Raw genomic sequence first — 16,082 nt, forward strand, 5'->3', positions numbered from 1 at the left:
AACAAGTTAAGCGATGCACCCCTTTAATGTCAGCAGCCAACCCCATTGTCTTCCGTTGACCTCCATTTGTATGTGTTTCCTGTCTGAATAATATTCTTGCATGACTTCATTCAGTATGGTCCTCCCTTCTGTAAAGAAAAGTGGGCAGTGCTCTTCTGAACAGAGAATGAACAGTGCAGTTGCATAAGTCAAGCTGTCCTTAGGTGGAGAGAAAGAAAATCAAACTCACTCAGATGAGAAATCTATAGATCAAGATGATGGTGATATACAGCACAAGCTTTAGGTCAGGCATGGCCAAACTCCAGCTGTTTTGGGATTACAATTCCCATCATCCCTGACCACTGGTTCTGTTAGCTAGGGATGATGGGAGTTGTGGTCCAAAAACAGCTAGAGGGCCAAGTTTGCTTAGGAAGTGTGGGGTGCAGCCTTCCCAAGATTAAGCCCCCAAAACTTCCAGAGCCATAATCTCATGCAGTTATTAATATGTTTTCACTGAGATGCTTCCTAAATGCTTCTGCCCATCTTCCTGTTTATCAAAATAATCCCTCTCAGCAGGTCTCTGGTAACTCTCTGCCATAGAAATGGCTTCAGTAGGGTGGATTGTCATCTCCCCACTCACTTTTCCTCTGTCACAGAGAGTCACAGAGAGGAAAAAAGCGCACTAAAGATTATAATGAGATGAGGTGGAGGTACTGGCACTCCTCCTTGTCAATCAGCCCATCCAAAGCCAATGCATTCTTTCTGTGGGTGTTCACAAACAATGAGAACCGTGGGTTTTTTCTGTGGTGGTCATCCTTCTGAGTGTTCATCTGCCTCAGCTTGTTCCAGAGATGGAGAATAAGTTCCTTGCATCAACTTTTTATACATATAAACATCTGCCGCATAATATGCTCCCCGTTGCTGATACGGCAAAAACAACACACACCTCCAAGTAGTTGCATTTTGGATTTACTTTATTCTACAACACGAGCAACATAAATAGTTTATTTGTTTTAAAATATCTTCCTTTAAGAATTCCCTTTGAACAAAATATACACAAAATACATTTTGTAAAGTGGTTTACAACAAACTGTTGAACATAGACACGGGGGGGGGGGAGAACAAATCTGTTTCACAAGAAAAGAGGAAAGGCGACTAGGGAAGTCATTTTAATTTAACATCACAAGGAAAGGTGGGGCAGGATTCAAGGAAAGTTTAATAACACATATTCATAGTTGTGTAGGCATATGCTGACTCTATATGGCCACTCTGTTTATACAGAGTGCACTGACATTGAACCAAGGGGAACATACATTGCTCTACTGCATCTTTCCTGGTCATTCTTACCTACCAACCTCCTCCCAAATTGCAGGCCTTCAGTGCTTTGCGAACTATGCTTGCAAAAGGCTACAACCATCTTATAGGGCAAAAAGGCTGGGTTTACCCATTTGTAGCCTTCAATACATTTTTGATTCCTATGATTTTCTATATTGTGAAATGGAGCAAGGCTCCATAATGAAAGCCAAGTCAATTTTGTTGTTATATTCACTTTTGAGCGAGTCGTATCTTTGGCATAAGAGAATGAACAGTCCTTTGGGGCTTTCACTTCTTAGCAATAAATAGAAAAGTGGTTTCTATCCATTTAGCTTGGCACTGTATCCCAAATGGTAGACAGTAACCATTGCTGGAAGAGACTCTTGCCATATAAATAAGCAGCTTCGTTGCTCTAAGAATGACGTTGCAGTTCTGTAGTACAGCATCTTTTCCATTTTAGTTAAGATGGAGTGTTCTCTGTGGGCAGAACTATATTTAGACGAACAAACAAGATCCAATATGATAGCCCTGTGCTAAGTCTTCTCCCTCTGACTTATATTACACCCTGCCCTTATCTTGCTGCTCACAGCATTTTCTCAGTTTTGCCCCCAGGTCTTAGCAGAAAAATACTTACACAGCAGAGATCACTGAACATGAGAGAAGTTGCACTACACAGAATGGAGGTGGAGGAGCAAGCCTGACACAGGGCTGCCACTCTGATTTTTGTCATGTACAAGTTCCATCCTCTGCCCCCTGGCCTTTGACACCTGAGATATTTGTTTTCAGGACCCACCCTACTCCTTTGGCTCTTAATTTATTTTAACGGTTTTTAATTCTAAATTTTAAATTGTTGTAATGTGCTCTGGGACTTGCTGGTGGAGGGCAACTAATACATTTAATAAATAATAATAATAATAATAATAATAATAATAATAATAATGTGTGCCATGTTATATAATCACAGGAGCTTTTCATTGTGAAATGGTGCAGGCTTTAATGCACATAATGCTGTGTGTGGCTTTGCCCAAGATCCCCTGTTTTGAGATTGGGTGGGTTCGATGAGTTCCTATACCTTGCCATGTCCACTAGAGGAGTCAGTCTCCAGATGCATGGATGCCTTGCAAGATCAGCCATGCATATGTAACTCTTTGCTCATAAGAACTTTCTAGTTCATAGCAGCAGAAGGTGCAACTTGGCCAGTGAGCTTATTAAGTGTCTCCTTCCACTGAACATGACTGGGAAGCCTTTTGCTGGCAGAGAAGGAAGCTCAAAAGGGACATTGCCACACCCATAAGACTTGCCTTTGTGGTTCATGGCTGATTTGACATTTGCCTTCTGAGTCTGTGCAATTTATTTCATTATCACCTAAGGCTGTAGCAGTTTTTTAAGGTCAGCCAAAAAGTCCAGACTACTTCCACTCCTAACAATGCTACTGCGTTCTGTTAAGCCACCAAAATGAGTTTCCATTTGTTCCGCCTAGTGCATAACCCCTCGACAATCCCCCCTATGTGGTGCTTCTATCCTGTTCCACCCCGCTCACCAGCCAAAACTTCCCATACCTTTATGATGAAGGCCAGCTTATATGGTTTGCTTTGCTTCTGGCATCCAAAGAGAGAGGATGGACGCAATGTGGGGTAAACATCCTGATCTGCCGGGCAGCTACAATCAGGAATGGTTTAAGTGGCTTCTGCAGTTGGTGGCTGTACTGCCTCAGTTCCTCAAGAAAAGTAACAATAGTCCACTTTTGTCTTTCCTGTAATAATGGCCATAAAAATCTTGTCATGACACACTTATCTTCTCAATGTGTGCAATTCACAATATTAGTTCACATGTAACATATACTTCATTGTACCGGGGGGTGGGGACCCCTCTGTTAGCAATCCAGGAATTACTATTTTTTGGCATTCAGTAGAACAGATGCAGAAATCCTGAGTGTTGTATATCTCTCTATTTAATGACTCCGTTAAATAGACGCTTACAGGGGACAAGCTAGAATTGCATATAAAATCCAACTAACAAACAATGTAGGCGTGCATCACTTGAAAATGTTCCCCTAAAAAATTCCAACTTCACAAAGAGCCATAGAAACACTGCATATTTAAATGGAAAATGGAAAAAAGAACAAAACAATCAAATTCGGGCACAGTAGCAGCTTCTTTGACAAAGAATTCCATAATATAGTTACAAGGATTCAGCAGCTGTGAGATTGTGTACATTCATAGTCTCCCATTCATTTAACATACAAACAAAGAGGGAGGAGTAAGGGAATTTTTGCCCAAGGCAAACTGCAATGCATCATAAATCAGGCTGATGAAGACTCACCCCTTTTCAGTTCAATTAATGAGACCAATATTCAGGGCTGGCATGAGAGGCTGTGATGTGCCATCCAAAAGTTGTCCTCAGCATCATCTTCTTTGACATTGCATGTGACCCCTGAGATCACACATTACTTTGTTGGGGGTCTTTAAAAAAACACCTGCTCTTGCAAGGGTTACCTGTATAGTTGCATCAGCCTTGCAATCTGTGCACCCTATTTTGAGGTCTTCATTGACAAGAGTCAGTCTGATCCTCCAGGTATGTGATGGACATGTGTATGGGCCCATGTGCCAAACGGATTTGAGGGTTAGCTGTTGTGTTTTAGAAATAATTAAGACGTGAGGCCTCCTATGTTGGATGAGGCCAGCTATCACTTGGGTGGGTTGGCAGCAAGTCCTCTCTCCATATGCTTATCTAGGGCCAAACCCAGCTGGCTCCTCCCCTACAGGAGCTGCTCTCATCAGTCACCATTCTGCACCAGAGGCAGAGCTGGGACAGCAAGTTCTACTCTTTCAGCTAGGCTAGGAACAGCTACCACTTGGTTTGTCCTTGCGCCGAACTGTCCCGCAGAGTACTTGAATGCAATTATTTTTCTCTGCTTTCTGTGTCCCCTTTCGCTTTTGCATCATACCGATTAAAATGCAAGCAATTTTTCAAAATTACGGACCACCTTGAATGCAGTGGGAGATAGGGAACATATAACTGTGGCATATAAATAAAGGTGGCCACACCCATATTTTATAGGCCCTTTTCTAATTAATGGACTATATATTTAGCTGTGTATGCTAGACAGCTTGGATAAAGGAAGTAGATTTAAGAGGACCAGGGTGGAGAGTGGACGATGCTAGACTTGAAGGGTCTCCGTTCAAATCCCTGTTCCGATATGAAGGCTGCTTTACCCTTTTCTCAAACTAAGCAGCCTCACAGGACAGATGAGAGCATAAAATGGGTGCCACCTTCCAAACCTACATAATTATTTTATTTCTTTTCATGGAGAAGAAAAGTAAAACAAATTGAGGTGGCCACAGAGGGAATTCTGGGGCAGTAGTCAAGCATCCGACATGTTCACCTACAATGTAGGAATGGGACAAGGCAGCTGTTGTAGAAAACAGGCAAGTTGCAGCTTTCTGTTTCGTTTTCTGTAGTCATATTTATGATCTTTTCCCTTACTTAAAGACCTTTGGGCTTGACATCAAAGGAGGCGAAACCTCTTAGAAGTCTATGGCTTTTGGCATGTGTTATACAGGATTAACTATTTCCTCCCTAAACAGCTTTCAGCAGCATAGCATAACAGTCCTTCCCCCAGTGGGGCAGAACTGCAGGAACAGCCTTCCAGTAGGAGTGTTGCTATCACTTCTGGGAGGAAGAGGAAAGGTGTGATAAGGGCTGTGTGACAGCACAGCCCCAACTACACAGTTGCTTGTCCCTCCTCTTGGTCAGCAACACCGATGCTCCACCAGGCAAGCTGCTCTTGCCATATCACACCATACCGCATCCACATCTAGGATGTCACAAAATCACATTAAAAGGGGCTCAGAAGCCAGTGCACGGCTGATTCTCACCACCACTCTGGTGTGTGCTAGAAAATGAAATGTGCACTGTGAATTTTGAAAATGTATCAGTTTTCGAATTTGGGTCATCTGTTTTTCATGTCATGTTTTACATGAACAATTTATTGAAACAGCTCATTGATTTCCATCAATTTGTATATATTTTTTTAATTAAGATACTATCAAATGTCAGTCTGCCAGTTTTGGGAGCACAAAAAGTTTCTATACTAAAGACACCTATGTATTTGTTGTATTCTTCAGAAAATCAAAGAGCTTGCATTCAGAATGTACTTAAGTCAAAATTGCACTGGAGTGGGAAGATGTTGATGCCACACTGAAGGTTTGTGAAAGCTGGCTCTCACTTTGGTTGTTTTGTGTCTAGCCTACTTTTGTGAAGGTGTCCATTTTGTGCCACCTTCATTCCACTGCCATTTCCCTGTGGAGAAATACTTCACTCTTTGAAAAATATGCAACATCAATATACTGAGTTTTCATATATCAGCCTGACTTAAAACAGCATTTTCAGATTTAATATACAGTATTATTTTGGGATACTTGATGTATAAGCACACTGTGGTTACCACATGCTCTTGTAGGCATGAGCAAGACTGAACTGTGCTCTTAAGCAGTTAACGGCATGGGACAGATGTTGCCGGTTTCTAATTACCAGCAGATAGACAGTTACCTCATCACTTTCAAAAGATAACATTTCAGTAACTGCACTTTATATTTGTATGCCTTCAATTCATTCTCTACTGGGTACTGCATCCAGTGTCTACTACAGAATAATGTCATACACTCTGCCCACTCTGCCCAACCATTCTCTCACAGCCTGGCGAACTCGAATGTCAGTCACATGACAAGTCAGCTGACTGATGCAAGGGAACACAGCTGGCTGGAGAGCGGTGAAGATCTGGTCTGGAAGGGCCTGAATCTGGTTAAGAACTGTCAATACCATGTTGGTCCATGCCTAAAATGATACAGGGAGAGAGGAAATCTGTAACTATATAGCTGTGTAAAAACATCGTGAAGAATATAGTTCATAATGTAAATATGAAGTAATTTCTGAAAAATGTCAGCATCAAACTTAAGTTGCCCGATGAAAAAGTCTTTAAGGTTCAAAACACAGCCTGACACTGAGGGCTGGTCCTTTTCCATCCCAAGCCATCTTGGATCACCATGCATATGGTTCATTTTGGTAAGGCCGAGATGCATGAAGGAGTAGCTGGTGTGGCAAACACACTAAAATGAAAAACTAAAAGAAAGGCAAGGGACAGCAATGGAAAGTACTGGATAAGCCAAGTTTTTGTAGGAAGTGTCACAAACCTCCTGTTGAGGCTGGAAGTTACCATAAGAAACTCACAAAGAACCTGAAGCTTGATAGAACATGGGGTATAATGGGCTGCTTTGGCTCAGAGGTTGCAAGGGTCAGTGGGCAGGTGGGTGTGGCTGTATGGGACACCTTAATATTTTACCCCAAGTGCCCACTGCTTAAGGCTGCCCCTGCAAGCACAAGTGTGTGTTATACTCTACAATAATGAATGCATATTTCCGGAAGACCTGCTTTCTGCTTAATCCCAAATGAGGAAAACAACTACTGAAATTGAAAAGGCATATTTTCTTCCATTTTAAGTTTCTCCATCGGCCTGTTTTCTTACCTGTATTTGCGCCTCACCATCCCGGATGGATATGTTGAGTGAACTGACCGTTGACCCAGAGCGTGACCTCTTCTCCTGTCTCAAAATCTCTGGCCCTGCACTGAAGGAGTGCCTCATTTGGCCCTGATCAACCAGATTTTGAGGCCTTTGCGGGAGGGGGGAATCTGGCCCTCTCGTGCTTAGTGGGTCCCCTTTCTTGTCGACTTTCATCTCTTTGGCAAAAGTGGCCAGGTTATGCTGCTGTTTCCTTTTCTTATATTCTGTCATGAGCTTCGATATAGTTTTGTCTGTGGCAATGGTGTAGATTTTGTTGCCAGCGCTCTCCCACCACTCTTTTCTCCTGCCTTGGTCTTTCTTCTCTGTTTTGGGGCTCAAGGGCGGAAGCAGCAGTATATCTCCACTTCCTCCTTTGGGAGTGACATTCTCCGTCAGGGAATCCCTAATTTGGCTTTTGTCATCTTCCGAAGGGGTGTCCTTCCCAGAGAGCCCTCCGGTAGATGGGGTGGATGTTTCAGATTGGAAGGACGGAAGGATGAAGAAGGGGTCCCCTCGGAAGACCGGGAGCTCATCGGCACTGCTTTCCAAATCCAGATGCATTTGAATATAGTTGTTGCATAACTCCATGCAGAGCTTATGAAGCCTTTTGATTAACCAAGCCCAGTCTGCATTGCTGACAGGCTGGACACTCAGAGATGGCAGCCTGGCTCTCCACTGCCTCTTCTCCTTCCCCCTTGGTGGGCTTACTTGGGCCGTCTCTTCAAAAATGTCTTCGTCTTCCGAAGAGCACTGTTGGGATGAATCGGTGCTTCTTTCATCATCTTCAAAGAGGATTTTCTTCACCTGCTCTGCAGTGATGTTTTCCTGGTTGGTCATAATTGCGCAGATCAAGGCATGGAAGTAAATGTTGAAGCTCATCGCCGATTGGCGGTACAAGTTGGCAGCTCCACCAATTCCAGAGACCTTTTTGAGCAGGCACTTCAGCCCAGTCCTTGTATCAAACTCTCTGGCTGTCCGGTAGGAATCCAGCAGCAAGTCAAAGATGACAGCCAAGTTCTGCATAGAAATGTACCTGAGGAAGCCTGCCAGTTTAGTTTCCGGTGGTTGGTGCGCAGCCTTCTCTTCAGAGTGCGAGGGCCCTTTCACAAACTCTTCCAGCAAAATATCGTACAAGTTCTGCAGCAGCACTTGGTGGGACAGCAGGCTGACTACAATTGTTCTGAAAGGGATACTTCATGCAGCCAAAAGGTGGAAGGGTTGGGGAAGGAATGACAAACACACTGAGTATCTCAATAATATTTTTAAATCACTTGAATTTATATCCTACTGCTCTTCCAACGAACTCTGTGGTGAGTTTATAACTATATCATAATCATTATGATAGCTACTTACAAAAAAATCCTCAAAACACTATCTCAGTGCCAACCTTCCTTAACCAGGTACTGTTCCAGATATTCTGGACTATAATTCCTATAATTGCTATTGGCAATGTTGATTGGGGCTGATGTGGACTGTAGTCCAGAACACCTGAAGGGCACCAAGTTGGGAAAAGTTGCTCTGGATCAATATTGTCCAGGCAAAGTCTCTCCTCCCTGGAAGAGAGGGGAGTGGTTGTGGGTGGGAGCCCGAGCTCCGCCCCTAGTAGGGGGCGGGAGCCCCCTGCCTCCCCCACTCACCCGGCTGGCGTCCACGCCCCCCGGCAGGCACCCAACCAGGTGCCGCCGAGGGGGCGTGTTCAGCAGCCTATGTGCTGCGGCGCCAGCCCCTCTTCGGCCTCATTCTTCGCTCCGTTGTCTCGTCACGAGTCAACAATCCATTTTCTTGCTGCATTCTCCTACGATTGTCCTACAATTCAGTTTGGGTCAAAATTGTAGGAGAATGCAGCAAGAAAATGGATTGTACAAAATGCACAATCCATTTTCTTGCTGCATTCTCCTACAATTTTGACCCAAACTGAATTTAACACTCCCCGCAAATTAAAATGTTTTTATTTATTATATTAATATGCCACCTTTCCTCCAAGGAGACATATTCCTTGACATCAGAGATTGGGACACCTGTGCCCCTCCACACGGCACTGGTCTCTCAAGTCCCAACAGTCCTAGCCCAGATAGCCGACACTCAGGGATGATGGGAGTTGCAGTCCAGCAACACCCGAAGGGCAATAGGTTCCCCATATTTGCTTTAGAGTTATCATGCAAAATCCTCAACATTTATACATTAATATAATGTGTTTTGTAATATGGATAATTCATTATTATAGCAATGTAACATTAAACAAAACATTATTTGAAAATGGAGGAAAGTTAACAACACCCAAGGGTTTCTATAAGGGAATTTATCAGGAAAAAACTGGATCTATGTATACCTTGGTATCACACCAAAGAATACAAATGAAAGGCCAAACATTCAAGCCACAGTGGATATTTGGCCTATTTACCACCATGAATAAGTTTATAGATATGGGTCAGATGATGGTCTGGACAGTGCACTATTCTCTATTTTGTGTGCATAAAGAATTTTTTTTTTTAAGTCATTGGCTGCAGTCATAAACTCAATTACCTGGGAATAAGTACCAATGAGTTACTTCGGAATAACAATGCATAGGATTGCAGAAGTAATTTGGAACACAAAGCTAGCATTTTCAAGTGGAGAATATATTATTTGAGCATGAATGAAAACAAACAAATTGGTTTGTTCTGCATCCGGTCAGCCTCATGGAAATGTAGCTACCTTGAAATTTGTTTTCTGAGCTTGAATCTCTTCCCCCAGCCCCCAGGCCTTCCATTTCTGCCCACGTCCTTGAAAAATATATTCCTTCTCTTGTGCTGTGACACTCTCTAGTGGTTGCACTCTGGCATTCATTTCATGGGCCTCATCAAAAGTGACCCACTATAGAAATTCTCGAGGCAGAAGCTGATGTCTGTCCAAAGTGTTGTGTCCCAGCTGCATGCGGACCTCAGCTCAGTGGCGCAAGGGGCTCTGGGGCTGTGCTTCCCTTTTAAAGTGCATGCAAATCATACAGTGACACATTGAAAAGTGCCAGCGTTGTGCATGGAGGCCGGAGAATCCCCCATATTTCGTGCACTCACACAACACTGTGGTGAGGGGACTATATACATGAAACTTTCTTGTGGGTGTGAAACCTCCCATTCCAAGAACATTTCAGACAGAGGTTCCAGCACATCAAGCGGTTGCAGCTGCAGCTGCACTGGCCCAATTCTTGGCAAAAACCAGCCTGAGAATTGGGAGGGGGTGGAATATGTAACCTTTCAACCTAGGCGGTTGGCAAACAGCAGTTTCTTTTATTGCTAGGACTGCCTAGCTAAAACAGTATTTTCTGTGGAAGAGAATAGACTTTTATTTTGCCTTTTGCATTAGGCTGAAATGCTCCCTTACCCAAGCTTCCTGTGCATTGATGGGCGGCATTCAAAAAAAAGAAAGGAAAGAAAATCAGATAGGAAAAGAGGAACTTTACAAAAGGCCAGCACGGCTACAGAGCTGTGCATGCAAGACAAGCGCAAGCAAGCAAGCAAGCAAGCAAACAAACAACTCACTGTTGCAGCAAGCCTTATCAAAAGGGAGCAGCCATACTTTACTAGGGAACAAGCTGCTAAAACAAATTAGGCAGTAAGGTCCCCTTCATACATCATCTATTTTTTATCACGGTGTTTTCTGTGTAGGCACAACATGGGCAGCATGAACATTATTTTCTCTGGCTCAATAGTGAATGATTAGGCTATAAAATCGTTATAGAGGAAAAACCCCAGGGGAACAATTGTAGCTCAGTGCTACAGCGCATGCTTACATGCAGAAGTTGCTTGGTTCAATCCCCTGTTCAATCCCAGGTTAGGATGGAAGAAGCCCCTGAAAATGTGGAGAGCCAATGCCATTCAGTGTGGATGGAACAATGCTCTGACTCAATATAAGGCACCTTCTCCCTGTGTTCCTCATCTTCAACACTACGTGCTGCAAACCTTGTAGCAGACACTTGCTTTGCTACTGCAGTTAAGGGGGAGAAGAGGAGGCAGAAGTAACTCTAAAGAACTTCCAAAATCAGTCACGACAAGCTCTCTGGAAGAATTGGGGGGCCGGGAGGGAGACAGTTTGCATAGCTGTAGAAGAGGCAGTGCGTTTTCCCTTCACCCCTATTCTTGACCATCTCCCAGCCGTGAAAGAGAGACCTAACAACAACTATTAACCATGCTAGCTGAATGAACAGAGGCAGTGCAACTGATTGCCAGACATGCAACAGAGGCAAGCATCAATTCAACATCATTTGGGAAGGCATCTGGCTACAAAACAGAGTGCTGGGTCTAGGTCTGATCCAGAAAGAGAATGCTTATATATATATTCCTAAAATGTTGCTCACTGTTGTTACAAAATGCCTTTAATTATAATTATAGCAATTCAGATTTAAGAGCTGGTGGCTTTCTGCAATAACTGCTCGTTACTGTTTTCCTAAATATCCTTCACTTTCACCATATACTGTGACTGGTTTGTATTCTGCATTACAGATGGGAGTCTAAGATCTGCAATGAAGGCCTGCATCTAATGCAAGCTACTGGGACCAAGGTAAGTGTTCAACATGGTTTAGCTTGAGTCAAGACTGGGATGGCAGGATGAGAAAAAGTGCCCCTTGAGGGTCAGCATGGATCGCCTTTCATGCTTTGCCACGAGAAACAAATCTGCCCAGATTTAAATAGATGTGCAGACTTTCCCTTTATTCCCTGCACCTGTCTCATGTCCTGCTTTGCCCTCTGGGTCTTGTAATAAACAAGTCACCTTACCTTTTCTGTGTATGGCCATTGGGCTTCTTGTCAGGAGGCAACTCGATGATAAGCACACAGGACTGAGCATGCTCAAACCCTTCTTTGTTGTTTGGCGTTTTGGGGGAGCACTGTGTGTCTAACATGAACACCTACAAAAACAAATAATGCCAACTTGTTAAAGCCCTGGGCCAATTCAGGAAGGGGACGTAACATAGCAGGAGAGCACACAATTTGCACATGTAGATGTCCCAGACTCTGGATTTCCCACAGCAGAACTGTGTAAAAAGTTGAGGAGCTCATAAACTGCATCCATTCACAACACAGAGCAGGCAGCAGGGGGTTAGATGGCTTGAAGGCCTCATTTGGTACAAGGCAGTTCTTTATATATCCTTAACCCAGGACTGTAAATGGAATTCTAAAAGTGGCAACACCCAGCATAGCAAGTGATGCTCTCTGCCCAGATAAACCCACTACTGAGTTAAATAGTTAGTTTCATGTGAGGAAAGAAAAAAAGGAAGACTAGGTTTCATTACAAAAAAGTTTCATGGTCCAGCCCATCCAAAGATTATCAATTTGGCAAGAGAAGAAGCATTCACTAAACGGAGGTGCATCAGGCCTAGCCCTCTTAAAATGCTTAATTAATGTTGGCATCAATACCTGACTGTTCCTTAAAAGACAGCTTAAAACAATTAAGAAATCTCACCATGAACTGTTTGTAAAAGCAAAGCCCACAGGGAACAATCTAGTCACAGTTAAGCATGCAAATCCAACTGATTACTGTCTGCACCAGTGCCTAGGTTTAACATAATATGCATTTTGCTCATTATATCTCTCAAGTCTTCACCTGTTGAGCCATGGCCCGTATTCTCCAATATTCGGCTTCAGCACTAGGAGAGAGGGAAGGGGCTGCCACTTTCACCTCACAGGCATCCCCACTGAAGTTTTCAGAGCCGCTGTGGAAATAGCCCAACAGATTCTGCAGAGAAACAGCACCAGATGTTCAGTGTGTGTTCTGAATGCTAAGCAACCAATAGGGTTGATTTTAAAAAAATGATTGTGCTAGGTTATATTAAGCCATGGGTAGGCAAACTACCTAGGGCTTGCCGATCGAAAGGTCGGCGGTTCGAATCCCTGCGGCGGGGTGCACTCCCGCTGCTCGGTCCCAGCGCCTGCCAACCTAGCAGTTCGAAAGCACCTCCGGGTGCAAGTAGATAAATAGGGACCGCTTACCAGCGGGAAGGTAAACGGCGTTTCCATGTGCGGCTCTGGCTCGCCAGAGCAGCGATGTCACGCTGGCCACGTGACCCGGAAGTGTCTCCGGACAGCGCTGGCCCCTGGCCTCTTAAGTGAGATGGGCGCACAACCCCAGAGTCTGTCAAGACTGGCCCGTACGGGCAGGGGTACCTTTACCTTTACCTTTTTAGGCAAACTAAGGCCTGGGGGCTGGATCCGGCCCAATTGCCTTCTAAATCCAGCCCGCGGATGGTTTGGGAATCAGCATGTTTTTACATGAGTAGAATGTGTCCTTTTATTTAAAAAGCATCTCTGGGTTACTTGTGGGGCATAGGAATTCGTTCACCCCCCCCCCAAATATAGTCCGGCCCTCCCACAAGGTCTGAGGGACAGTAGACTGGCCCCCTGCTGAAAAAGTTTGCTGCTCCCTGGCTGACATCAGTTTCTTTCTCTCTCACACACATACCTAACTGATGAACCTGATGTACTTTCATCATGTTCTTTCAACTTATTTTTTTAAACAAAGCTTACTTGTGTGTTATTTTTCTAAAGAGCTCACTACTGACAGTCTGGAAGTGCCCACAAGAATGGGTCGTGCACAGGTTGTACCCCATTTATTTGATCTCCTTAAGTGTGTGTGGAGCTAACTTCAAGCTCCTGCCTGAGCTTATGCATAGATGTTGTTTTTTTCCATATGAGTAGAGACCATAAGCCATCAAAAGGTCTGTGATGGTTGAGCCGCTTTCCCAAAGCGCTGTCATTGCAGAAATCTTGCTGGCTGCTTATACATCATCCACACAGATATGCTAGTTCAAACAACCAATGCTCCCCCGCCCCAAGGTGTTTGCTATCTACATAATCATAGATGAGAGCAACAGTCTAAGAAAATAGTAGCCGCATATTAGCAGAGATGCTTGCGGCACCCAGTTAAATGCAAGTGATACCTTCACTGGCTCAAGAGTTGCTGAGAAGGCATCCTGCAGCGCACAGCATGCCAGCCTCCACATTTCTTCTGTAAAAACAGGACCAGCTGTCACTAGAACATATCTATAGATAAGGGGAAAAAAGACCATGAAGCCGATAACCAGCCAATAACCATTTCACAACACGATTGCAAAACTGGGATTAGCTCAAAAGCCAAAACGGGTTTGTTATTGATGTAGATCTATGAAGAGCCGAATGAAGCCCAATATATAAGCTTAGATCAAGGCACCTTGGAACATCACTTGAACATGCTCTGTTTGCACTTCCTGTGTAAGGCTTGAAGGAGTAACCAATGTATTTCTCCCCATACTTCAAGTATGAAGGGAAGTGACGCAAACTGCTTTCAAAGCCGCAGAGTTACTGGGTGGAAAGGTGCTTTCAAAGTCTGAACTTTGAGTTGGCAAAGAGTAATTTTCTGACATTTTCTGCAGAAGCCTTTAGAACCCATACCTTCTTTAACTAGAGATAATTTTAACTTTCACATTAGTATTTCATGTCTAATTGTGTGCATCCCCAAAGGACCTGTGAGCTTTAGTGTTATGTGCAAACTGGGCCTATGTGTAAATATAGAAATGAAAGCCATATTACCTGATACAGGAGCACCCAACTCTAGAGATGGATTCTGTGGGTTCTGCCACACAAGCTACCAGTAATTTGAAGAGGTCTCTGAGCATTGTGTTGATCATATTCTCATAGCCAATATCTAAAGAGGAAATTAGGCAGTTGGCTTTGATATTAACCATAATTTAATAGAATTACAACACAGAGGAACTACTGCATTTTTAGAAATAAATGCACACGGCATCTTCTTCATGCATGGTCTTGCTGCCCTCTGACCTGGCTATAAACTGGGATATTGCTAATACTCTAGTCAGGATAATTAGAGCTACTTGCTTGGCCTGGATCTAGCTTTTGTGCAGTGGGATAATACCAGATGATGTTCAGATCCGTTAGTTTCACAGTATTATTTTTTCTTATTTATCTTGTTTAATCAAATTCATATATCGCTAGATTGTAAAAAACAACAACAACCCTCAAAGCAGTTTACTATAATGCATTTATAGTACATAGTACATATAGTACATATATAGTACTATAATGCATTTCCCCTAGTACATTTAGTACTAGGGGAAAACCTTTGCCCCAGTTCAGCTAGGATGCTTAGTTACATGTTTCCTCTTCAGAGTAGTGTTTGGATCACTGCCTCGACTCACCTCTCTGTGCTTTAGTCAATGCATTCCTTGCCATGCAGATACCCATGGTGCTGTGTACCTTATAGTCACAAATGGTTTGGAGTTAGAGAGAATGTTTGGTTGGCACTGGAGGCTCAAAACCTAATTTGGGAATCATTCCCATTCCTAAATGCACTGTGAATGGGTGTCTTTGAAATTTTCATATAAACCAGGCTTCCTCAACCTCGGCCCTCCAGATGCTTTGGGCCTACAACTCCCATGATCCCTAGCTGGCAGGACCAGTGGTCAGGGATAATGGGAATTGTAGTCTCAAAACATCTGGAGGGCCGAGGCTGAGGAAGCCTGATATAAACAGAGCAAGGACAGCTGAGTTGTTTCACTTTTCACTGGAGAAATAAACTTTCCAGTGTATATATGCAAAGCTCACACCTTTTTTAAAAAAACTCTACCATAATCTTTTTTCTCTTCCAATAGCAGTTCATCCATGTATCAAAGGTCTTGATCACACTGATCACACTGTAATAGTTAATGCCAAAATTAAAGTTTGTCTACAAGAGTATGGTTGGAATGGGTTGGAACATATAAGACTACATAAAATTACCTGAGTGTATGAAACTCTGAATGTGCTCCACTACTAGTTCACAAGAAAGGCCAATTGCATGCTTGAAATTAGCAGATGCCACATCCCAGTAAGAATGGTCGCTGTGGCTGCGATGAAGCCAAAGGGACATTGTAGGGAGCAGAAGGTGAACAACTGCATAAATACCAAATCCAGGGCCTAGAGAATAAAAACACAAGACTGATAAATATGTTGGGCCTATAATGCCTGCACATTTAACATGGAAGTCAACATTCAGGTGCCATCTCTATGATACACTTGTGTATTTTCCTACCTGTGGGTTTGCTACTTTATTAACAGATCTATAAATAGCAGGCATGGCTCCCCGCCCCCCCCCCCCGGTGACATATAATTCTTATTATTCAAAAAGTGAACTCTTATTCATGTGGAAGAAGCCTAAAAGACCATTAACAGTTAATAACTAATTCTTGAATCCCTCCCCCCCCCAATCAAATTGCCTAGCTCCC

At 43.5% G+C, this 16,082-nt stretch overlaps 1 protein-coding gene across 2 annotated transcripts in view; it reads right to left on the reverse strand.

Annotated features, from left to right (window-relative positions):
* Positions 1-935: 935 nt before the first annotated feature.
* Positions 936-16,082, reverse strand: part of ARFGEF3 (ARFGEF family member 3) — a 71,828-nt gene continuing 56,681 nt past the window's right edge. For both annotated transcript variants that reach the window (XM_079970928.1, XM_079970927.1), the window contains exons 28-34: positions 15,598-15,774; positions 14,392-14,506; positions 13,764-13,866; positions 12,431-12,562; positions 11,605-11,735; positions 6,818-8,045; positions 936-6,129 (exon numbers count right to left, since the gene is read on the reverse strand). In XM_079970928.1, coding sequence (XP_079827054.1) covers positions 5,938-6,129; positions 6,818-8,045; positions 11,605-11,735; positions 12,431-12,562; positions 13,764-13,866; positions 14,392-14,506; positions 15,598-15,774 — 2,078 coding nt within the window. In that variant the 3' untranslated portion in view covers positions 936-5,937. The remainder of the gene's footprint in view (positions 6,130-6,817; positions 8,046-11,604; positions 11,736-12,430; positions 12,563-13,763; positions 13,867-14,391; positions 14,507-15,597; positions 15,775-16,082) is intronic.

Source organism: Podarcis cretensis (assembly GCF_951804945.1).
Source record: "Podarcis cretensis genome assembly, chromosome: 3".
In the NCBI taxonomy this organism is placed as follows: Eukaryota; Metazoa; Chordata; class Lepidosauria; order Squamata; family Lacertidae; genus Podarcis; species Podarcis cretensis.